The sequence below is a fragment of the Drosophila ananassae genome, assembly GCF_017639315.1.
Source record: "Drosophila ananassae strain 14024-0371.13 chromosome 4 unlocalized genomic scaffold, ASM1763931v2 tig00000061, whole genome shotgun sequence".
In the NCBI taxonomy this organism is placed as follows: domain Eukaryota; kingdom Metazoa; phylum Arthropoda; class Insecta; order Diptera; family Drosophilidae; genus Drosophila; species Drosophila ananassae.
Genome location: NW_025319038.1, coordinates 5457771 through 5484444, shown reverse-complemented (window position 1 = coordinate 5484444; position 26674 = coordinate 5457771). Strand labels below are relative to the sequence as shown.

The following is a 26674-nucleotide window of genomic DNA, read 5'->3' as shown; positions in this document are numbered from 1 at the left end:
TATTTGACCAAAATATCTTATGTACAAAATTTTATAAGGATCGGCTGACTATATCCTATAGCTGTCATAGAACGATCGAAATTGGCATAACTTTGGTGTTTTTTAAGTAAGAAAGATGGGATTTGGTACAGATTCTATTTTGGGAAAAATAATTCAATATGCCAAATTTCATAAGGATCGGCCGACTATATACGATCCGCTACATATCTAATAATTTAAGTTGCGTGGCGCCACCTAGCGGACTGCGACTGAGTTCCGCCCAAAGTTAGCTTTCCTTTCTTGTTATATATATTATATTAAACTTAAAATATATTAAACATTTTTCATTGTCATTAAACCAACAGAATACAACATTTATTTATGTTTGGTATTTATTTATTTTTGTATGGATCGGTAATAAAAATTAATGGAAGAAGATATTAATTTAAATGTTGTAAAAATAACCAAACATATAATATAAATAATGAATCTAACAGAACTACGTGTGAAGTAACCTTTATTTTCAAATAATGAACTGCATAATAATCTATAATTCGGCTGTATTATATAAACTTTGGCGAAAATGTACTAACTTGTGAGATGCAAATGCAGAAAAATGCAAATTGCAGAATTTTGGCTATGCATGGAATTGGCGGAACGTAAAAGGCAAAACCAAATGTAAGAACATTCGAGAAATCTACTTTTAAATATAATTTGATTTTATTTAAAAACCTCATTTCATCGGTGGCTGCTGTCGAAACTGATTGCCTTGGTAACCTCGGAACATAAAAATTGACAAGATCTTTCTTGCTGCTGAGTAAAGTTGATGGGTTGAGGGCCGCTGAATTAAGCGCTTGTGCAGCATTGTTTAATGCTGCTGGATTCAAAGCAGCGTTAATCCTAAATTTTTAGGGAATAGAAATATATTTTTAACACAGAGACTGCATTCAAATGCAGAAAATAAATGTAAATTATTTCGATTAAACAGAAAGCTCTGTTAATAAAAAAAAAACGAAAGTATATGTTATATACGTAAGGTTTTGTAGGTTCATCGACTATGCCAAATTCCTTTTAAACCAATAATGACCTATACTTAGTGTTTTTTTTTTAGTTTCTTATAATTTATAATTTTAGAAATACTTATCCAATTACGTAATCATCATATAACTAATAGCTCATTTTTTTAAATCTTACTTTAAAGGTAAATAAAATTTTACTTTTAATAATAATATATTCACCCTTTGCTTTCCCAGCGTTCTTTCTCAAATCCTTTATGAATCGATTGAGCTATTGAAGATTCCATTAGGTCGACGTACCGTACAACCAAAGGTGCAAAAGTATCCCGCAGGTGTTGATGAAAACGTCCATTACGCAAATTATCTAAAAAAAAAATACAAATTTCTGTTTCAATTGACAATGGAAAAGAAATCGTTCAACGTTATGGTAAACCATAAAATTATGTTTGTTTTTACCTTACAAAAATAAAAACAAGAAAGAAAAGTTAACTTCGTCGAATCTGAAGATTATATACTCTTTCAGTTAAGAGGTTAGATGGGTTTGGCTACAAAAAAAAAATTTTTTTTTTTTATTTTTTTTATAAAAGTCTACAGAATCTTAAGAATATCGGAGTAAAACTTTCGGAGATACAGCCCTGAAAAGGTGGACGCTCGAGGTCAGGTATAGGCAGAGCGCAAACTTTAAGCGCGTTTTTCTCAAAACTGTGTATTCGAAGTCGGTTGTCAAGATTTCTCGGAAACTACTCATAAAATCTTGATAAAATCTTGATAAGATCTTGATACAATTTTGCACAGACCTTCGAGATACGATTATCTAGAACTTGAACGAATGATTTTATTTTTCGTTGAGTACAACTACTTAAAAAAAAATCTTATCAAAATTTGAATTTTTTTGCAAAAAGTTCCCAAAAATCCAATTTTTACTTGATTTTTTTTCATTCGTTCAGTTTCTAGTTTTATGTCTGTACTAAAGGAAAATTTTTGGTTTTTTAATTTCAGATGATTCTGTCAGGAATTGTGCTGTCGCAAAAATTTCTTGCGACAGGCCCCAGAGAAAATCTTACTCTCATTCTTACGCCTATTTTTACGCTCATAATCTCATTGAACTATTTTAGTTGTTCAGTCGCAGAGAAGCGCATCATCAAGAAGGTTCTTCTGCGGTTAAACTGATCTTTATGTATATACACAGCTGGCCAAAATAATAAGTACACAGATATAGTGTTTATTTGTTTCGATATAACTCGATTTTTATGCAATGCTAGATTCGAGTTAATATACATATGTTGGTTTTTATTATATCCTAGCATATTTAAGTGTATCCCAGGAAAAAAAAATTCTATAGTTGGACAAAAAAAAGAGTTGTACTTCAGAAAAAAGAAAAATCGCTTTAATTTTGCAAAAGGAAGGATAGAATCTTCGGGAAATCGCTAAAAGACTTGGGCAGTCATTATGTTTGGTCCAGAATGCCCTAAAATTCAAGGTTCAATTCGCAACTCGAGGTCGGAAGAAGAAATCCTGTCAAACGACCGACACCCGAATCTTAAATTTTTACTGCTCATTCTGCTCATGGAATAATGTCCTATGGAGCGACGAAACAAAAATAAATCTATTTGGTAACGACTCCAGAAAGAATGTGCGACGACCCAAAGGCAAAGAATTGCTGTACTTATTTTTTTGACCAACCCTTTTTTATGTTTTTTAGGTTTAATCGACAATAAATTCTACAGATTTAGTGAAATATTCTTATGTTAAGTATTTTTATAATCAACATTATGCCAGAAAACTAAAAGAAATTAGAATTGGTTCGTTACGGTTATCAAAAAAGATTTACGTGACATAGAAGAAATCTTATGAGCGTGTACTTTTTATTTTGGCCAGCTGTGTATATATATATATGTATATATAAAAAAAAAAAAATATTTTTAAAGGTACCACTTAATTGTATTCCATAACAAATATAAAACATAAGCACCCCAATTTTCTTAGAGTAGCATGCCTGAAAAGTTACAAAGTCGAACGCACACACATGAAACCGTGTATGTGAATGTGTGAGCACGCATACATATAAGGATCAGTTTAACCGCAGGAGAACCTTCTTGATGATGCGCTTCTCTGCGACTGAACAACCAAAAAAGTTCAATAAGATTATGAGAGTAAAAATGAGTGTAAGATTCTCTCTGGGGCCTCCGGGAGCCAGCAAATTCATTCGTTCGTGTGTGCGTTCGATCTAAGTGAATAATATACCAAATGAAAGGTATTGTTTCCATTCATTTAAACATTTTTCAAAAGCCAAACGGTTTGGGAGAAATTTGTGTGAATATGAAACAATTTTGAGTCACCAAATTGGAGATAGTTCGGACATTGGTGACACCAAACAATATTATATACACATTCTGCTCTCAAATACCCGTTTGGTATTTGAAGTTTGTCAAGTTTGTCTAGTTTTTTCGCTGAGAAAGTCCCATGCGCGTTTGCCTTATTTTATACCCTTGCTGAGGGTATTATAATTTTGGTCAAAAGTATACATATAAAGTATACATATTCTTGCAAGCTAGTCTCTCTAGTAAACTAGTTCTAAAACTATCAACTTGAAACTTCGTACAAAGCCTTCTTTCCCTTGTATCCTATAGCTATAATATAACTAAATGATCGGAATTGGCATAACTTTGTTTGTTCTCAAGCTAGATAGATGGGACCATTTTGAGCAGCCTAATCCGATCTGCCAAATTTTATAAGGATCGGCCGACAATATACTATAGCTGCCATGTAGCTTAACGATCGGCAATGACGTGAGCTTGCTATTTTCAAAGAAGCTTGGGACTGTTTCCAACTTTTTTATTAGGAAATTGATTTGATGGTAAGATTCTCATAAGAGTCGGCGAACTACATTCGACCCGATATATACATATATAATAATACAAGCTTCTGCCTAACTGTAAGGGTATATTAACTTCGGCTACGCCCGAAGTTAGTTTTCCCTTCTTGTTTCTTTTAAATTTTTTTAAAAATGTTTATTCGAGTCTGAATCAAGACCTGGTCCAGGCAACACCTCTCGGCAAAACCCTAAATCTGGTGAACTTATCCAAAAAAAAAAAAAAAAAAGTGAAGTGCAAAATTAAAATTATTTATTTTAGTAACTGTCATAGCTAGTACCTAAAAAAAAAAAAAAAAAATAAATAAAACTACAAGTGAAGCGAATCATCCTATAACGGGGGTCCGTCCCCTTAATTCAAAAATGGCCCACTCAGCCAGGGGCAAGACCCTGAGCTCTGATGCGGCATCCACTAAAAAATTATCACAATCGTTTAAAAAAAGAAAACCGAACGATTCGGCATCAGCAAAAATGGACCTTGAAAAAATAGACCTGGAGGAAATGGACATCTTAGAGTCTTCAGAGAAGAACCACACCACCTGCAGCCAACCTGCTCCACAGACCATTTTTACCGACCCGGACCTATCCTATCACATTGACAATGATATTTCTGATACTCCAAAGCAAGTACCGTTGACATATAATAATAGTCATAAAGGGCCATACATCGTCTATATTGACAAACACACTAATGAAGACGAGAACCGAAAACCCATAAATGCTTTAGAACTGAATGCTTCAATTTTTAAGCTTAAACTTAAAGACATTGTTAAAGTAAATAAAATTGGCTTCGGGCGTTGTAAGGCAGAATGTAAAACAGCTAAAGCTGCTAATGAGCTTATTAATTCTGATTTAAAAAAAGAGGGATATGACCCCAAAATATTAAAACACTTCATTTTTAAAACTGGAATTATTTTTCAAATTCCCACAAAATTCACATTAGATGAGTTAAAAGAATTTATTATTTCCCCTGTTCCTATTCACGAAATTATTAGAGTTAATAGAAAAAATGAGAATAAAGAATTTGTTCCCACGTCCAGGGTTAAAATAATTTTCGAAGGCTCTCAAATCCCCGAGGAGATCAACTTTCTTTACACCAAAGTGAAAGTGGAAACATACATACCTTTTAGTCAGTGCTTCAGGTGTTTTCGGTTTGGACATTTTGCTCAACACTGCAAACAGACTGAAGAAAAGTGTCGCAACTGCTCTCTCCCTCATCCCAGAGAAGAGGTATGCACGACGATCAAGTGTGTTAATTGTAATCATCCCCACACTGCAACCTCCCTGGAATGCCCAGCGAGGAAGAAAGCATTTGCCATTCAAAAATGTATGACATCGCAGAATCTCTCAAGAGTAGAGGTTAGAATCAGATATCCAGCCCTATTTGACAAACTCACTCCTTCCCCCCCTGAGATTTTTAATGCTAAGGATTTTCCTGTACTTCAAACCCCCAGAAGTTCTGCAATCCCAGTATTGCAGGATAATGCAAAATTGGCCGCTGAGTCTATTCACAGACTCCTTCCATACAACAAAATTGCAAAAAATGTACAACACAGAGTAAATGAATCTAAGAACTCACAAGGAACGATTGCTGATTGGAGAAAAGTAATTAAGGAGCACGAAATCGCTCTTGAGGAAAGGTTCGTTTCCCTGAAGAATACCCCTTCTCCCAGTCAATTAGCTATTCCATCTTCAACTAGTGTTTATCATAACTCAGCTTTAGAAACGGCCGAAAACAGTCTTATTAATATTTCATCCGAAATTGCTTCGTTTCTTTTGGCGAACAACTCAGAAACCCCAGTTAATATAAGATCATTTCTAGAATCCATTAAAACAAAAATAGCAAAAACTAACACAGAGATTGACCTAAAAAAAATTAACCTTTCAACTTAAATACTTAAATAGACATTTGTTCATTGTTTTGTGATTTTAAATAATTATAGTAAAAATTTTTTTATTTTTAGGTTAAATTAATGCGTTTTCTTTTCTTTGTGTTTTTTCTTATAATTCAAACCAATTAAAATCCTACAATATAATATTCAAAGTCTAACGTCACAAAACAACAAACAACTCCTGGAACTTTTTTTAATTAATAACAACATAGACATAGCCATTTTATCAGAAATTTGGGTTATTAATAATTCCATGTGTAACCTAGCTAATTATAATTTTATCTGCAAACCTCGCTGTGACGGTTATGGAGGCGTAGGCATTTACGTTAGGAAATATATTAAATACAAAATTCTAACCTTCGATACCAACAACGTTGAGACCATAGCTATTACTACTAAAAACTTAAAACGTAATCTTAATATTTTCAGCGTTTACTGTCCTCCCAATACGAATGTAAACGATTTTAAAGCAGGCTGCAAGGACATTCTGTCTACTGCCGCCAGACTCAAGGATCCCTCACTTGTAGGGGGCGATCTTAATGCCAAGTCACCCATCTGGGGCAGTTCTATACAGGACAGTAAAGGACAAGCATTAGAGCAAATCCTTTTATCAACTGGTTTCTGCTGCATCAATAATGGATCCCATACATATTCCCCTAATCCAACATATAGCTCCGTACCCGATGTAACTTTTATAAACAAAAATACCTTCTCCGCTAACTGGTCCGCGTCCAACTCAAAAATATCGAATAGCAACCATTTCCCCATAACAATTGAGATTTCAAACTGGTCCGCTTCCACAAATGTCCTCAGAACCATACAACCCAAAGTTCTTGAGGATTTCTCAAAAATTAATATTACCTCTATTGATAACCTTTGTAGCTTAACTAAAGACATTATGGAAAAAAATACGATTCTTCTTGACGAACGTAATAAATATATACCCAAAAAATATTGGGACGAAACTTGTGAGAAACTTTTCAGACTGAGAAATGCCAGTAGGCAAAAATACTATAAAACAAAGCTTATTTCAGACGCTGAATTATTTCGAAAATATAACAAAAAACTAAACAATTATTTTTACAAAGTACGCAAAATTAACATGAACATGTTATCTGACTCACTATCTAACCCCCAGTCCTCAAAGGAGTTCTGGCAAAAAATTAAGTCCTTAAAAGCATACAAGCAAGTCAAAACGACCTCAAAACTCTTTGATGATGAGGATCATCTTACCTTCCTACAACACGTCTCAACATCCCCGGACACCACAGGCTGTATTTATTATGATTTCCCACAAATCGAGCTCGAAACTATAAACAAAATATATTTCTCTCCTTGTGATGTTTTGTGTTTTTTGAAATCCCGAAACCCGCATTCTTCTAAGGGTCTAGATAAAATATCCTATAATATGCTACTCTCCCTACCCCCCGAGCAAGTTGACAAGTTTACGTCCATGCTAAACGATATCTTCAACGAAGGCAAAATACCAGAAGTGTGGCGTAGAATCAAAATCGTTCCAGTGCCTAAAAAAAATCTAGATTCCTCAGTGATCACCAATAACAGACCTATTTGTCTACTTAGTGTCGTATTCAAGTGTATGGAAAGCCTTGTAAAAAACAAGCTAGAAGAACACATTGCAATCAATAGCCTCCTTCCTGACCGATCCTATGCGTTCAGAAGAAATCATTCGACAGCACACTGTATAAATGATGTCATAAACAACGTTGCCAATCTGAAAGCCAAGGGCTTTCATGTTGTAGCTGCAGTCCTAGACTTGAGCAAAGCCTTTGATTGCGTTAACATCTCAATCCTCTGTAAAGTCCTTTGTGATCTTGGATTTAACCACCGATACATCAATTTTATCATTGAATTCTTAAAGAAAAGGATACTTGTCATGGGTAAAACCGAAGTTACGGTTAGCAAAGGAGTCAGTCAAGGAAGCTGTTTAAGTCCCATCCTCTTTAATCTCTACACTGCTGTTCTTCATTCTATAAGCGACCACCAAAGCCTCATTTTTCAGTACGCGGACGATTTTTTCCTTATCTCCTACAGCAAAAACTTCTCGGACGCAAGGAACATACTTGAACAAAAGGTCAATAACTTTAACAATATCTGTGATACTATTAACCTTACTTTTAACCCGTTGAAATCGTCTGTGATACATTTTAACAATAAAAGACGTACACTAGGTATAATGTGTAATAATTTATTAATTAAGGAAGTTGATCATGTTTGTTATTTAGGGAGAACTATCTGTACAAATAACTCAACCATCAAACATATTAGACACACGCTTTCAAAAGCCAATCAAACTAACATGTTTTTAAATATGTTAAGTGGTTGCCGTTTTGGCATTCATCCCGGCAAAGCCATTAACCTTTTTAAAGCTTTTGTTAGACCAAAATATGAGTATGCCTGCTCATCTTTTGCTAATATTTCTAAGACTGTTTCATCTGCTGTTCAGGTTCATGCAAATTTATATCTTAGAAAATCTCTTGGACTTATTAAATCAACCCCGGTTAACATTATTTATCACATGGCAAGTGAACTTCCTCCAGCATACAGGATGAAGTTTGCGACAGCTAAAGAGTTAGCAAAAATTTTTGCCTTTAACCTTCCGGCTGCCTCTCTTTTAAAAAACAATTTTTCCGCTAAGAACACTAGCTATATAAAGACCTACCTAGAATTTAAAGATATATATGATTCCATAACACATGTTGACTCCTTCACTCATAAGCCTAGGATTCTAACATTTGACATTGATTTTTTCAAAGGTGTATGTAGTAACAAAAATTCTTCTAACCCTGACTTGGTGAGCAATTTAATGAAAGAAAAACTTCGTATTCTCTCTGACAAAAGTTATGACGTTATTTTTACCGACGGTTCTGTTAAAGATAATTTCACTGGGAGTGCTTTTTACCATATAAATAGCAACACAACGAAGAGTTTTTATATGAACAAAAAATTATCCTCGCTCACTGCAGAACTTACAGCCCTAGAGAAAGCCATTGAGTTTGCAATTGAACAACAACTGGTCAAGGTAGCTATCCTGTCTGATAGCTTGGGTGCTTTACAAACCCTCAAGAATTGCCATTCTTCTAATCGCATAGGGTCTGAAATCTTAAAAAAAGTTAACTCCAATCAAAGTATGCTGTACCTTCAACTCCATCACGTTCCTAGTCATGTTAATATTAAGGGAAACGAAATAGCTGACAATGCAGCGAAAAACGCCAACAGCTCAGGAACACTTATCAATTTTAAATATGAGATCAACGATGCTATTAACCATATTTATAATATAATTAAAATTGAATGGGAACGCGATTATAATGCCTTCTGTTTAGAAAAGAACAGGGGTTATTGCAATCTATTTCCTTATGTCACACATAAGCCATGGTATAGTTCCAAACACTGCAATCTCAATAGATTACAAGTTAAGCAAATTAACAGGATCCTCAGTGGCCATTCTTTTGATAGATACACTCTATTCAAACTAAAAGTGTATGACAGCCCCAACTGTGATTGCAACCTCAACACCATAGAAGACATCTCTCACATTCTCCTGAAATGTTCAAAATACAATAATATCCGTCGAAAATTCCCGCTTCTGCTTAAATATAATGACATCTATCAATTTTTCAAACAAGAACCCATTGAAAAATACAATGCAATAACTGATTTTATCGAAATGGCAAAGATAGATCTATAAGATACATTTACTTTATTTAACTAACTATCGGAATATTGGATTTAAGTATCATAATGCACTAACATAACAATTCACCCTCATAATCATATGGTCACTCTAAACAATCGTTTATCGTTTCATGTATCATCACTATATACATATGTTTATACCATCAACATCAATGTATAAATAATTTGTTTGCAAATCTTTAACAAGTTTCTCGAAGTTCTTAATTTCACACATAGGCGTTGGCGTTTACCCGTCTTCACGGGACGGCCAAGGAAATCTTCCCCCTCGTTGAGCTGGGAAGTAACTTAATATCAAAAAAAAAAAAAAAAAAAAAAAAAAAAAAAAATGTTTATTACTAAAATTTGAGCAACATTTGTTTCACGATTTTTTAAATTACTTAAGGTTACTTTAACAAATTAAAAATATCTTTGAATTTAAAAAACGCGATTCCTTATTGGCCGGTCCTACTTGTGGTCCGTTTCACGGGAGCAACACTCGAAGTAGCCTGGTATGCCGCAGGTTCTCCTTGTGGTCCGTTTCATGGGAGGAACACAATAAGTAGGTTGGGTAAGTAGGTTGTCAACCTGTGGTCTATTTCACGGGAGCAACACTCGAAGTAGACTGGTATGCCGCGGGTTCTACTAGTGTTCAAGCATTGAACACGATAAGAATTCCAAACATAGAATGTAGGAGATCGGACCCATGTGAATAAGTGATTAACAGCATGGTTTGAAAGACGATCTCCTGCAGTCTAACCAAATGTTTATGTGCTGCACTTGAAGCACTTAAGAAAGGGTCACATAGCATGTCAGCGAGCAGTCCGTTGATAAGTAGTTTTAAATAGATTTAAGATTTTCATGTATGTTTCTTGTAAGAGAATTGTGAGAAATAAAAACAGTTTTTAAAAAGGAACTCATTGGAGTATCACGAATATTTACGGGGCTCCTCTTAACAACTAGTGGTCCGTTTACACTGGAGCCCACGAAGTAGATAGCTTTAAGAGAGTCCTACTTGTGAACCGTTTTACACAGGATCACTCGAAGTAGCTTAATTTTAAGTGCCGCAGTTCAGACACTGAGTAACGAGACGATTCACTCTGATTTCGCAACTATCTTTATTCCAGAAGAACAATTCTTATATAAGATGCTAAATTATACATAATTAAATCTAAGGAAGGTCAATGTTATGGACTTGCTAAAACTAATGTTAATGCCAGGGTCACCCACCTCTGAGTCTGCTGTCTCAAATAGCTTGTTCATGTATTTCTTGTGCATGTATTTCGGCTTAGCTAACTGGTTTCGCTTGCTTGGGTCAGTCGGTCATTCTTCCCGCTGCCGTAAACTAGTGCTGGGTTATTAGGTTGGATATTGTTTTATGCTTATTGCTAATACGTTAGTGGGTTTGTATATTGCAACATACTGATGCTGATTGGATCAAATTACTAAGTGTGACACCATATTTTGTTAGAAACGTTTTAAATGTGTATCTTTCTTGAACATTAAATGTGTGAATCGTAAGAAAAAAATACACTCACAAGAATTTTTTTTTAAATATTTTTTTTTTTTTCAATTGGCGCTAACGATTTTATTTAATTGCTTTTTGCTTTTTTTTTATTTAGTTGCTTTTTGCTATCTTTAGTAGTATTGACTATTTTTAAAAGTTAGGAACATTTTATTTGTATATAACTTGCAGCTAAAGAACTTTATTTACTACTATTTTTAGAAGTTTTAACTATTTTTTAAAAGTTAAGAACTTTTTATTTTCTGGCCACTGACCGCAACCGCACTCAAAAAAAAAAAAAAATTCCAAACAATTTGGATCTTTTTTTTAATCGCTGCAAGCGCTTTGTCGACCACGCCGAGACCACGCTCCGAAAAAAAAATTCCAAACAATTTGAAACTTCTTTTTTTCACCGCTACAGAAACTTTCCAGTCGACACGAGCGCTAAAAAAAAGTCTCTTGACGAGGTAAAATAACGATGGTGAACCCGCCAGCCACGCCTGAAATATCTAATATCAATTTTCGTGAAGAAATAATGCAATATATGCAAATTATATGTTTTAATTCCCGATTAAAATAAACAAAAATTTATTTTTTATATATCAACAATCAACGCAACGGTATGCACAAATATATAGTTCGAGCCGTTGCGCTGAATAACTGTGGACGGTAGTCCACGAGGGGTCGACCTAGCCGAAGAATTAAACATTTTCTGAAGGCATCCGATCTGAATGAATTTTACACCAATCGAAAGGTATTGTTTTAATAAGATAATTTTTGTGCAAACCATTTCCAAAAGTCGTTTGGTTTGCGAGATATTGGGGTGAAAGTAAAAAAATTTTGAATCAATAAATTGGGGCTGGTGGAGACATTTTAGTCCCCAGATAGAATATTGGTACCTCAACCGAACCGATCCGACATTTCTTTCAGAAGTTATTCACGAAATAGGGTTTTTACAGCTTTTTCCAAATGAAGACAGTTTGACAGACGAACAGACGGACATGCTTATATCGACTCAGGAGGTGATCCTGATCAAGAATATATATACTTTATAGGGTCGGAGATGTCTCTTTCACTGCTTTGCACACTTTTGACCAAAATTATAATACCCTCTGCAAGGGTATAACAAGAATGGAAAACTAACTTCAGGCGGAGCCTGGAATGGCAACGGAAATGGAGCCGTTGTTCCATTTCCGATCGTTTAGTTCATGGCGTCTATAGGAACATGTTTAGAAAGTCTCAAACAACTAACTTAAAAGGGTCGGCGAACTACATTCGACCCGATATATACATATATAATAATACAAGCTTCTGCCTAACTGCAAGGGTATATTAACTTCGGCTACGCCCGAAATTTTTTTAAAAATGTTTATTACTAAAATTTGAGCAACATTTGTTTCACGATTTTTTAAATTACTTAAGGTTACTTTAACAAATTAAAAATATCTTTGAATTTAAAAAACGCGATTCCTTATTGGCCGGTCCTACTTGTGGTCCGTTTCACGGGAGCAACACTCGAAGTAGCCTGGTATGCCGCAGGTTCTCCTTGTGGTCCGTTTCATGGGAGGAACACAATAAGTAGGTTGGGTAAGTAGGTTGTCAACCTGTGGTCTATTTCACGGGAGCAACACTCGAAGTAGACTGGTATGCCGCGGGTTCTACTAGTGTTCAAGCATTGAACACGATAAGAATTCCAAACATAGAATGTAGGAGATCGGACCCATGTGAATAAGTGATTAACAGCATGGTTTGAAAGACGATCTCCTGCAGTCTAACCAAATGTTTATGTGCTGCACTTGAAGCACTTAAGAAAGGGTCACATAGCATGTCAGCGAGCAGTCCGTTGATAAGTAGTTTTAAATAGATTTAAGATTTTCATGTATGTTTCTTGTAAGAGAATTGTGAGAAATAAAAACAGTTTTTAAAAAGGAACTCATTGGAGTATCACGAATATTTACGGGGCTCCTCTTAACATTTGGTCCATCGAGACACCCTGACGTTTTCCCCCCTGTGGTAAGAGACTCAGGTTTTAAAAAACTGGCACCTAGAAGTGGCTGTTGAAAAAATTAAAATTCTCAGCCCAGGGTAGCTAAAAAATAAGGCTGCGATCTGGGTAAAAAAGAGCTCAGTTTAAATATCGTATATAAATATCAAGAGGTAAGGAACACAGAGAATAAAATAATATAAATGCCAATGAGCATAATTAAATAGAAAGGAAAAACAAAAATTAATAAATATTTTTGTTTTCTTCTATCGTGGTTGTTCCGAAACGACACCGGAATAATACAAAAAATATATATATATTAAAATATATATAAATATATATAAAAAATAAAATTTGTGTGTTGGCGTATCCGAGGCATACATCGGAAAAGTTAAAAAGTAATTGTGAATACTTACATACAACCAAACCAAAAAAAAAAAAAAAAATCCTACAAAAATTAAATGAAAAAATATATATATTATATAAAAAATATAAATATAATTATTAAATCGGAAAACATAAAAAAAAAAAACAACATCAGCATCAGTATCAGCATCAGCCGTGACTAGCAGAGGAAACATCAGTCACAGCAGCAGTGAACACCCCAAGCAGGAGCACATCAGGAGCAATATCAGCCGAAGCAACAGCACCAGTGACGCAGAAGCAACATCCGCAGCGACACCAAGTTCAACAGCAACATCAGCCAGCAACAGTGACAACATCCCAAGGAGAAGCAGCATCAACAGCGCAGCGACAAGGAAATCACCAAAGCATCAGAAATTATATTCATCGGCAAGTTTGGTCTTTTAGATTTATAACTTTTTAGTTTTATAACTTAAATATAATTAAAAAAAAAAAAAAAAGTCCAATATGTCTACAAAGGAAAAAATCGCTATTATAGAAGACCAGGTGCGTCTCACCCGGCAAATAGATGCGCTTCTCGCAAAAAATTCTTATTAAGAAGAGGATAAGGAATCACTTAAAAACATCGAGCTTAGAGCCTGTACGAACCATAATCATTTGGTTCAACTTGGTGCTGTAGAGCATTTTACTAAATTTATTTTACTAAATTTATTTTACTACTATTTTACTAAAAAAAAGATAGCATGCTATCAAAATTCAAGTCCGCTAAGGAAAAAATTAAAAAAATTGTTGGCCAGGATGAGTTATTTTCTAGGCTTGAGGGTGCCATAAAGAATCTCGAGGATTACCTCGAGCAAACTTATATAGAAATCCAGGAAAGAAAAGCTGAAACCTTTCCGATAAGAGTTAAAAAATTAAAAATGTTTCTCAGCAAAGTAGAAACAGTGTCCGATTTAATAAATATTGAAGGGCTTAATAATAAATATATGCCCAAAATAAAAGAGCTCAGAGAGGATGTGGAAATACACATTGAGCTTATGAATGATAAAATCGAAGTGGGTCGATTAGAAAAGGTAGAAGGTAGTAATCCTAAAATGGACGAACTACCTACCCTACCAAAAATTGAGGTTCCCAGTTTCTTTGGAAACTCCAAAGATTGGGACCATTTTTATGAATTATTCAAGGAGCTTGTGCATTCAAGAATGGATTTAAGCCCATCCTTGAAGCTAAGCTACCTTAAAAGTGCTCTAAAAGGGGAAGCACGAAATGTGGTGTCCCATTTATTGCTTGGCTCAGGCAATAATTATGATGCAGCCTGGGAGTTGCTCATAAAAAGGTATGAGAATAATAGAAAAATATTTTCAGACCAATTGAATCGCCTGATTGATCTTCCAAAAATAAATTTGGACTCATATAGGCATTTAAAAAATACAATTGATTCTATAAATGAATCAATTTACATGATGCGTCTCAAAGCAAATCTGACCGAAGAATCAGATTGCATTTTTGCGCATATTATTATAAAGAAATTTAATATTGAGGCTCTGCAACAATATGAGGGCCAAGTAAAAAAGTCAAATGACATTCAAAACTTGAAAGATGTCATAGAATTTTTAGATCAACGGCTTAGTTCGTTGACATCAGTTGGAAATGAGTTACCAACTAGAAAAATAATAAAAAATAATCACACAAACAACCAAGCATGCCCGATGTGCAAAATGTCCGGGCATCAATTAAGTTTTTGCTATAAATTTAAAGCATTAAGTCCTCAGGAAAAAACGAATATGGTTAAAAAATTGAATTGGTGCTACAGATGTTTGAAGCACAGTTCAAACTCAAAATGTCCAAGCGAGCTAGTATGCTCGTATTGTCAAAAACTACATCATAGCATGTTACATTTTAACAAAGAGAATGTAAATACATGCATGACCTCTGAACCAGCGTTGTTGGCCACGGCGTATGTTCAGATTAAAGGTCAAGATGGTAAATTCGGGAAATTTAGAGCATTGATTGACAATGGGTCACAAAGCACTCTAATTTCTGAAGAAGCGGCACAAAAACTTAAGTTGCCAAAAATAAAAGCGCACGCTGAAATAAGTGGAATATCAGCAACAGGTGCCTGTGTTTCAAATCTCAAATTAAAATTGACAATCAAGAATAATTCTAAATATTCAAAAGAAGTGAGCACAAACGCAATTGTTTTGCCAAAATTAATGAAAAGTCTTCCCACAAATAAAATTTTTATAAATAAGTCGGATTGGAAAGGATTCTATTTAGCGGATCGCAATTTCAACAAACCTGGTCGAATTGACCTGGTAATTGGTGCGGATTTATATCCACAAATTTTACTGCCGGAGATAACCAAAAAGGGTATGCTTCTTGGGCAAAAAACTATCTTTGGATGGACAGTGTCAGGATGCACGAAATCCAGGGGTAGTAATTCAATCGTAGCAACCAGTATCGTGCTGAAACAAATGGACCGATATTGGAAGGTAGAAGAAGAGGATAGCAATGACATAAAAACAGAAATAGGTAAAACTAATTTTAAAAAATGTACTAAAAAAGATGATAGTTGTCATCCAGCGAGGTGGCCTCTAGGAAAGTCAAGAAGCATTAGCTTCGGCTTATATAGGAGAAATAAAAGAGATTCCGAAAATAGCTTGGGACCCTCTAAAGCCTCCTGTTATGAATCATACAGCAGAAATAGCTCACCTGGCCAAACAAATAGAAGATTTGAAAGCAAAAAATTTAGAATTGAAAAATATCGACTTTCATCATGTGTCAGGTCATAGCTCGTTAATTTTAATAATGATAATCATAACTGTACTGATTGTATCCTATGTAAGAAAATTAAAGTCGAGAAGACAATTGATGGCTATAGCATTGCCAACCCCAATGCCGAATGTTTAAAAAAAAAAATGTTTTTTTATATGTTTATTATATAATGTAATAGTTTCATACATTTAATTAAGTAATCAATTAAAAAAAAAACGAAAAGCTACATATATCTAAAAATAATAAGAAACAAAATAAGTAAAAATTACAGTCCACTAGAAAATCGAATAAATAAAGTTTTCAAGATGTCCACTAATAACAAAAATTAAAAAAATATATATTACAGTACACGAAAAAGTCGAACAAAAATAATAATTCATTTAAAAATGTAAACACAAGTCAAGCACTTTTGTGGCCCCTTGCAGGATGTTCAAACATTAAGTTGAACATGGGAGCTAATAAAATAACTTAAACAATGTTAAAATATTTAAAAATATGTAATAGAATGATATAATTAACGACATATTGTCATCGAACAATTATAATAATAATAATTTTCTAATATTGAAGAAAACAAATTTAAAAATATACAAAATGTACACCTTTTTTGTGGCCCTTTGCAGAATGTTCAAGCATTGAACACGATAAGAATTCCAAACATAGAATGTAGGAGATCGGACCCATGTGAATAAGTGATTAACAGCATGGTTTGAAAGACGATCTCCTGCAGTCTAACCAAATGTTTATGTGCTGCACTTGAAGCACTTAAGAAAGGGTCACATAGCATGTCAGCGAGCAGTCCGTTGATAAGTAGTTTTAAATAGATTTAAGATTTTCATGTATGTTTCTTGTAAGAGAATTGTGAGAAATAAAAACAGTTTTTAAAAAGGAACTCATTGGAGTATCACGAATATTTACGGGGCTCCTCTTAACAACTAGTGGTCCGTTTACACTGGAGCCCACGAAGTAGATAGCTTTAAGAGAGTCCTACTTGTGAACCGTTTTACACAGGATCACTCGAAGTAGCTTAATTTTAAGTGCCGCAGTTCAGACACTGAGTAACGAGACGATTCACTCTGATTTCGCAACTATCTTTATTCCAGAAGAACAATTCTTATATAAGATGCTAAATTATACATAATTAAATCTAAGGAAGGTCAATGTTATGGACTTGCTAAAACTAATGTTAATGCCAGGGTCACCCACCTCTGAGTCTGCTGTCTCAGATAGCTTGTTCATGTATTTCTTGTGCATGTATTTCGGCTTAGCTAACTGGTTTCGCTTGCTTGGGTCAGTCGGTCATTCTTCCCGCTGCCGTAAACTAGTGCTGGGTTATTAGGTTGGATATTGTTTTATGCTTATTGCTAATACGTTAGTGGGTTTGTATATTGCAACATACTGATGCTGATTGGATCAAATTACTAAGTGTGACACCATATTTTGTTAGAAACGTTTTAAATGTGTATCTTTCTTGAACATTAAATGTGTGAATCGTAAGAAAAAAATACACTCACAAGAATTTTTTTTTAAATATTTTTTTTTTTTCAATTGGCGCTAACGATCCTATTTAATTGCTTTTTGCTTTTTTTTTATATAGTTGCTTTTTGCTATCTTTAGTAGTATTGACTATTTTTAAAAGTTAGGAACATTTTATTTGTATATAACTTGCAGCTAAAGAACTTTATTTACTACTATTTTTAGAAGTTTTAACTATTTTTTAAAAGTTAAGAACTTTTTATTTTCTGGCCACTGACCGCAACCGCACTCAAAAACAAGAAAGGAAAGCTAACTTCGGGCGGAGCCGAAGTTGATATACCCTTGCAGTTCAGTCGCAGTCCGCTAGGTGGCGCCACCCATCTTATTTTATTAGATATATAGCGGATCGTTTATAGTCGGCCGATCCTTATGAAAATTGGCAGATCAGATTGTTTTCCCCAAAATAGAATCTGTACCAAATCCCATCTTTCTAACTTAAAAAACACCAAAGTTATGCCAATTTCGATCGTTCTATGACAGCTATAGGATATAGTCGGCCGATCCTTACGAAATTTTGTACATAAGATATTTTGGTCAAATATAACATGTGTAGAAACTCCCAACCCTCTAACTTAAAAAACACCAAAGTTATGGCATTTCCGATCAATCAGTTATATGGCAGCTATAGGATATAGTCGACCGATCCCGGCCGTTCCGACTTATATACTGCCTGCAAAGGAAAGAAGGGTGTGTGCAAAGTTTCAACTCGATAGCTTTAAAACTGAGAGACTAGTTTGCGTAGAAACAGACAGACGGACAGACGGACAGACGGACATGCTCATATCGACTCAGGAGGTGATCCTGATCAAGAATATATATACTTTATAGGGTCGGAGATGTCTCCTTCACTGCGTTGCACACTTTTGACCAAAATTATAATACCCTCTGCAAGGGTATAAAAAAAAAAAATTCCAAACAATTTGGATCTTTTTTTTAATCGCTGCAAGCGCTTTGTCGACCACGCCGAGACCACGCTCCGAAAAAAAAATTCCAAACAATTTGAAACTTCTTTTTTTCACCGCTACAGAAACTTTCCAGTCGACACGAGCGCTAAAAAAAAGTCTCTTGACGAGGTAAAATAACGATGGTGAACCCGCCAGCCACGCCTGAAATATCTAATATCAATTTTCGTGAAGAAATAATGCAATATATGCAAATTATATGTTTTAATTCCCGATTAAAATAAACAAAAATTTATTTTTTATATATCAACAATCAACGCAACGGTATGCACAAATATATAGTTCGAGCCGTTGCGCTGAATAACTGTGGACGGTAGTCCACGAGGGGTCGACCTAGCCGAAGAATTAAACATTTTCTGAAGGCATCCGATCTGAATGAATTTTACACCAATCGAAAGGTATTGTTTTAATAAGATAATTTTTGTGCAAACCATTTCCAAAAGTCGTTTGGTTTGCGAGAAATTGAGGTGAAAGTAAAAAAATTTTGAATCAATAAATTGGGGCTGGTGGAGACATTTTAGTCCCCAGATAGAATATTGGTACCTCAACCGAACCGATCCGACATTTCTTTTAGAAGTTATTCAAGAAATAGGGTTTTTACAGCTTTTTCCAAATGAAGACAGTTTGACAGACGAACAGACGGACATGCTTATATCGACTCAGGAGGTGATCCTGATCAAGAATATATATACTTTATAGGGTCGGAGATGTCTCTTTCACTGCTTTGCACACTTTTGACCAAAATTATAATACCCTCTGCAAGGGTATAACAAGAATGGAAAACTAACTTCAGGCGGAGCCTGGAATGGCAACGGAAATGGAGCCGTTGTTCCATTTCCGATCGTTTAGTTCATGGCGTCTATAGGAACATGTTTAGAAAGTCTCAAACAACTAACTTAAAAGGGTCGGCGAACTACATTCGACCCGATATATACATATATAATAATACAAGCTTCTGCCTAACTGCAAGGGTATATTAACTTCGGCTACGCCCGAAATTTTTCTAAAAATGTTTATTACTAAAATTTGAGCAACATTTGTTTCACGATTTTTTAAATTACTTAAGGTTACTTTAACAAATTAAAAATATCTTTGAATTTAAAAAACGCGATTCCTTATTGGCCGGTCCTACTTGTGGTCCGTTTCACGGGAGCAACACTCGAAGTAGCCTGGTATGTCGCAGGTTCTCCTTGTGGTCCGTTTCATGGGAGGAACACAATAAGTAGGTTGGGTAAGTAGGTTGTCAACCTGTGGTCTATTTCACGGGAGCAACACTCGAAGTAGACTGGTATGCCGCGGGTTCTACTAGTGTTCAAGCATTGAACACGATAAGAATTCCAAACATAGAATGTAGGAGATCGGACCCATGTGAATAAGTGATTAACAGCATGGTTTGAAAGACGATCTCCTGCAGTCTAACCAAATGTTTATGTGCTGCACTTGAAGCACTTAAGAAAGGGTCACATAGCATGTCAGCGAGCAGTCCGTTGATAAGTAGTTTTAAATAGATTTAAGATTTTCATGTATGTTTCTTGTAAGAGAATTGTGAGAAATAAAAACAGTTTTAAAAAGGAACTCATTGGAGTATCACGAATATTTACGGGGCTCCTCTTAACATTTGGTCCATCGAGACACCCTGACGTTTTCCCCCCTGTGGTAAGAGACTCAGGTCTTAAAAAACTGGCACCTAGAAGTGGCTGTTGAAAAAATTAAAATTCTCAGCCCAGGGTAGCTAAAAAATAAGGCTGCGATCTGGGTAAAAAAGAGCTCAGTTTAAATATCGTATATAAATATCAAGAGGTAAGGAACACAGAGAATAAAATAATATAAATGCCAATGAGCATAATTAAATAGAAAGGAAAAACAAAAATTAATAAATATTTTTGTTTTCTTCTATCGTGGTTGTTCCGAAACGACACCGGAATAATACAAAAAATATATATATATTAAAATATATATAAATATATATAAAAAATAAAATTTGTGTGTTGGCGTATCCGAGGCATACATCGGAAAAGTTAAAAAGTAATTGTGAATACTTACATACAACCAAACCAAAAAAAAAAAAAAATCCTACAAAAATTAAATGAAAAAATATATATATTATATAAAAAATATAAATATAATTATTAAATCGGAAAACATAAAAAAAAAAAACAACATCAGCATCAGTATCAGCATCAGCCGTGACTAGCAGAGGAAACATCAGTCACAGCAGCAGTGAACACCCCAAGCAGGAGCACATCAGGAGCAATATCAGCCGAAGCAACAGCACCAGTGACGCAGAAGCAACATCCGCAGCGACACCAAGTTCAACAGCAACATCAGCCAGCAACAGTGACAACATCCCAAGGAGAAGCAGCATCAACAGCGCAGCGACAAGGAAATCACCAAAGCATCAGAAATTATATTCATCGGCAAGTTTGGTCTTTTAGTTTTATAACTTTTTAGTTTTATAACTTAAATATAATTAAAAAAAAAAAAAAAAATCCAATATGTCTACAAAGGAAAAAATCGCTATTATAGAAGACCAGGTGCGTCTCACCCGGCAAATAGATGCGCTTCTCGCAAAAAATTCTTATTAAGAAGAGGATAAGGAATCACTTAAAAACATCGAGCTTAGAGCCTGTACGAACCATAATCATTTGGTTCAACTTGGTGCTGTAGAGCACGAATATTTTACTAAAAAAAAGATAGCATGCTATCAAAATTCAAGTCCGCTAAGGAAAAAATTAAAAAAATTATTGGCCAGGATGAGTTATTTTCTAGGCTTGAGGGTGCCATAAAGAATCTCGAGGATTACCTCGAGCAAACTTATATAGAAATCCAGGAAAGAAAAGCTGAAACCTTTCCGATAAGAGTTAAAAAATTAAAAATGTTTCTCAGCAAAGTAGAAACAGTGTCCGATTTAATAAATATTGAAGGGCTTAATAATAAATATATGCCCAAAATAAAAGAGCTCAGAGAGGATGTGGAAATACACATTGAGCTCATGAATGATAAAATCGAAGTGGGTCGATTAGAAAAGGTAGAAGGTAGTAATCCTAAAATGGACGAACTACCTACCCTACCAAAAATTGAGGTTCCCAGTTTCTTTGGAAACTCCAAAGATTGGGACCATTTTTATGAATTATTCAAGGAGCTTGTGCATTCAAGAATGGATTTAAGCCCATCCTTGAAGCTAAGCTACCTTAAAAGTGCTCTAAAAGGGGAAGCACGAAATGTGGTCTCCCATTTATTGCTTGGCTCAGGCAATAATTATGATGCAGCCTGGGAGTTGCTCATAAAAAGGTATGAGAATAATAGAAAAATATTTTCAGACCAATTGAATCGCCTGATTGATCTTCCAAAAATAAATTTGGACTCATATAGGCATTTAAAAAATACAATTGATTCTATAAATGAATCAATTTACATGATGCGTCTCAAAGCAAATCTGACCGAAGAATCAGATTGCATTTTTGCGCATATTATTATAAAGAAATTTAATATTGAGGCTCTGCAACAATATGAGGGCCAAGTAAAAAGTCAAATGACATTCAAAACTTGAAAGATGTCATAGAATTTTTAGATCAACGGCTTAGTTCGTTGACATCAGTTGGAAATGAGTTGCCAACTAGAAAAATAATAAACAAGAAAGGAAAGCTAACTTCGGGCGGAGCCGAAGTTTATATACCCTTGCAGCTGAGTCGCAGTCCGCTAGGTGGCGCCACCCATCTTATATTATTAGATATATAGCGGATCGTATATAGTTGGCCGATCCTTATGAAACTTGGAAAATCGAATTTTTTTGCCAAAAGAGGAATCCATTGAAACTCCCATCCTTCTAACTTGAAAAACAACGAAGTTATAGCATTTCCGATCAATCAGTTATATGACAGCTATAGGATATAGACGGCCGATCCTGATGACATTTAGCAGATCATATAAGTTGGCCCAAATTAGAATGCACAGAAAGTCCCATCCTTCTAACTTGAAAAACAACGAAGTTATAGCATTTCCGATCAATCAGTTATATGGCAGCTATAGGATATAGTTGGCCGATCCTTATGAAATCCGACAAATCAGATTGTTTTTCCCAAAATAGAATCTCTACCAAATCCCATCTTTCTAACTTAAAAAACACCAAAGTTATGCCAATTCCGATCGTTCTATGACAGCTATAGGATATAGTCGGCCGATCCTTACGAAATTTTGTACATAAGATATTCTGGTCAAATATAACATGTGTAGAAACTCCCAACCCTCTAACTTAAAAAACACCAAAGTTATGGCATTTCCGATCAATCAGTTATATGGCAGCTATAGGATATAGTCGACCGATCCCGGCCGTTCCGACTTATATACTGCCTGCAAAGGAAAGAAGGGTGTGTGCAAAGTTTCAACTCGATAGCTTTAAAACTGAGAGACTAGTTTGCGTAGAAACAGACAGACGGACAGACGGACCGACGGACAGACGGACATGCTCATATCGACTCAGGAGGTGATCCTGATCAGGAATATATATACTTTATAGGGTCGGAGATGTCTCCTTCACTGCGTTGCACACTTTTGACCAAAATTATAATACCCTCTGCAAGGGTATAAAAATAATCACACAAACAACCAAGCATGCCCGATGTGCAAAATGTCCGGGCATCAATTAAGTTTTTGCTATAAATTTAAAGCATTAAGTCCTCAGGAAAAAACGAATATGGTTAAAAAATTGAATTGGTGCTACAGATGTTTGAAGCACAGTTCAAACTCAAAATGTCCAAGCGAGCTAGTATGCTCGTATTGTCAAAAACTACATCATAGCATGTTACATTTTAACAAAGAGAATGTAAATACATGCATGACCTCTGAACCAGCGTTGTTGGCCACGGCGTATGTTCAGATTAAAGGTCAAGATGGTAAATTCGGGAAATTTAGAGCATTGATTGACAATGGGTCACAAAGCACTCTAATTTCTGAAGAAGCGGCACAAAAACTTAAGTTGCCAAAAATAAAAGCGCACACTGAAATAAGTGGAATATCTGCAACAGGTGCCTGTGTTTCAAATCTCAAATTAAAATTGACAATCAAGAATAATTCTAAATATTCAAAAGAAGTGAGCACAAACGCAATTGTTTTGCCAAAATTAATGAAAAGTCTTCCCACAAATAAAATTTTTATAAATAAGTCGGATTGGAAAGGATTCTATTTAGCGGATCGCAATTTCAACAAACCTGGTCGAATTGACCTGGTAATTGGTGCGGATTTATATCCACAAATTTTACTGCCGGAGATAACCAAAAAGGGTATGCTTCTTGGGCAAAAAACTATCTTTGGATGGACAGTGTCAGGATGCACGAAATCCAGGGGTAGTAATTCAATCGTAGCAACCAGTATCGTGCTGAAACAAATGGACCGATATTGGAAGGTAGAAGAAGAGGATAGCAATGACATAAAAACAGAAATAGGTAAAACTAATTTTAAAAAATGTACTAAAAAAGATGATAGTTGTCATCCAGCGAGGTGGCCTCTAGGAAAGTCAAGAAGCATTAGCTTCGGCTTATATAGGAGAAATAAAAGAGATTCCGAAAATAGCTTGGGACCCTCTAAAGCCTCCTGTTATGAATCATACAGCAGAAATAGCTCACCTGGCCAAACAAATAGAAGATTTGAAAGCAAAAAATTTAGAATTGAAAAATATCGACTTTCATCATGTGTCAGGTCATAGCTCGTTAATTTTAATAATGATAATCATAACTGTACTGATTGTATCCTATGTAAGAAAATTAAAGTCGAGAAGACAATTGATGGCTATAGCATTGCCAACCCCAATGCCGAATGTTTAAAAAAAAAAATGTTTTTTTATATGTTTATTATATAATGTAATAGTTTCATACATTTAATTAAGTAATCAATTAAAAAAAAAACGAAAAGCTACATATATCTAAAAATAATAAGAAACAAAATAAGTAAAAATTACAGTCCACTAGAAAATCGAATAAATAAAGTTTTCAAGATGTCCACTAATAACAAAAATTAAAAAAATATATATTACAGTACACGAAAAAGTCGAACAAAAATAATAATTCATTTAAAAATGTAAACACAAGTCAAGCACTTTTGTGGCCCCTTGCAGGATGTTCAAACATTAAGTTGAACATGGGAGCTAATAAAATAACTTAAACAATGTTAAAATATTTAAAAATATGTAATAGAATGATATAATTAACGACATATTGTCATCGAACAATTATAATAATAAAAATTTTCTAATATTGAAGAAAACAAATTTAAAAATATACAAAATGTACACCTTTTTTGTGGCCCTTTGCAGAATGGTCAAGCATTGAACACGATAAGAATTCCAAACATAGAATGTAGGAGATCGGACCCATGTGAATAAGTGATTAACAGCATGGTTTGAAAGACGATCTCCTGCAGTCTAACCAAATGTTTATGTGCTGCACTTGAAGCACTTAAGAAAGGGTCACATAGCATGTCAGCGAGCAGTCCGTTGATAAGTAGTTTTAAATAGATTTAAGATTTTCATGTATGTTTCTTGTAAGAGAATTGTGAGAAATGAAAACAGTTTTTAAAAAGGAACTCATTGGAGTATCACGAATATTTACGGGGCTCCTCTTAACAACTAGTGGAGCCCACGAAGTAGATAGCTTTAAGGGGGCATGCGCACTTGTAAATTTCAAAAAATCGAATTTTTTTTTTTTGCATTTTGTTAAAGTATATACATTTAGAAATGTGTCCACAATGATCCGGTGAAAATTCAGTGAGATACACATGTTGAAAGGGAGGGGCGTCCGGTAAGCGTAATGGTGAGTTGAAACTTTAAACACGTTTTTCTCAAAACTACGTTTTCAAAGTCGGTGACCACTCTTACTCGAAAACTAGTGACCCGATTGTCTTGAAATTTAGCATGCTCTTTTATTACATAATAATCTAGTACTTAATCGAAGGATTTTTTTTTTTATGCAAAAATTTTTTTTTTACAGCTGAAAAACTACCGATTTTTTTGACGAAAAACGATTTTTCAACTTTGAAAGGTCGCCATTTTGTCAAATATTTTTTTTTTTAATATCCTTCGATTAAGTACTAGATTTTCTTTTAATAAATGTAAATCCGTTTCATTTTTTGATTTCAGACTATCCAGTTTTTCACAGTGTTGGTCACCGCAACTCGCCTTTTTCGGATGGACCTCACTTCGACGGGGCATAACTTTGAAACCCCTAAATATTTTCTACTTTTTTTTTTTCAAATTTAAGTTAAAATAATGTACTTTCACATAATAAAACGATATTTCAAAAAAATTCAATAGTTTACGAGAAAAAAATTCGGAAAAAATGCCTATTTTTTGGCCCTCCAAGTGCGCATGCCCCCTTAAGAGAGTCCTACTTGTGAACCGTTTTACACAGAATCACTCGAAGTAGCTTAATTTTAAGTGCCGCAGTTCAGACACTGAGTAACGAGACGATTCACTCTGATTTCGCAACTATCTTTATTCCAGAAGAACAATTCTTATATAAGATGCTAAATTATACATAATTAAATCTAAGGAAGGTCAATGTTATGGACTTGCTAAAACTAATGTTAATGCCAGGGTCACCCACCTCTGAGTCTGCTGTCTCAGATAGCTTGTTCATGTATTTCTTGTGCATGTATTTCGGCTTAGCTAACTGGTTTCGCTTGCTTGGGTCAGTCGGTCATTCTTCCCGCTGCCGTAAACTAGTGCTTGGTTATTAGGTTGGATATTGTTTTATGCTTATTGCTAATACGTTAGTGGGTTTGTATATTGCAACATACTGATGCTGATTGGATCAAATTACTAAGTGTGACACCATATTTTGTTAGAAACGTTTTAAATATGTATCTTTCTTGAACATTAAATGTGTGAATCGTAATAAAAAAATACACTCACAAGAAATTTTTTTTAAATATTTTTTTTTTAAATTGGCGCTAACGATCCTATTTAATTGCTTTTTGCTTTTTTTTTATTTAGTTGCTTTTTGCTATCTTTAGTAGTATTAACTATTTTTAAAAGTTAGGAACATTTTATTTGTATATAACTTGCAGCTAAAGAACTTTATTTACTACTATTTTTAGAAGTTTTAAC

At 34.6% G+C, this 26674-nt stretch overlaps 1 protein-coding gene across 7 annotated transcripts in view; it reads right to left on the bottom strand.

Annotated features, from left to right (window-relative positions):
- Nucleotides 1-26674, bottom strand: part of LOC6501769 (calcium-dependent secretion activator) — a 338872-nt gene that overhangs the window by 38207 nt on the left and 273991 nt on the right. For 4 of the 7 annotated variants that reach the window (XM_014903838.3, XM_014903839.3, XM_014903840.3 and 1 more), the window contains 2 exons: nt 1218-1359; nt 712-879 (listed from right to left, as the gene is read on the bottom strand). In XM_014903838.3, coding sequence (XP_014759324.1) covers nt 712-879; nt 1218-1359 — 310 coding nt within the window. Of the gene's footprint in view, nt 1-711; nt 880-1217; nt 1360-26674 lie in introns of those variants that run through there. The other 3 variants (XM_014903841.3, XM_014903837.3, XM_001967162.4) reach the window with 2 other exon arrangements.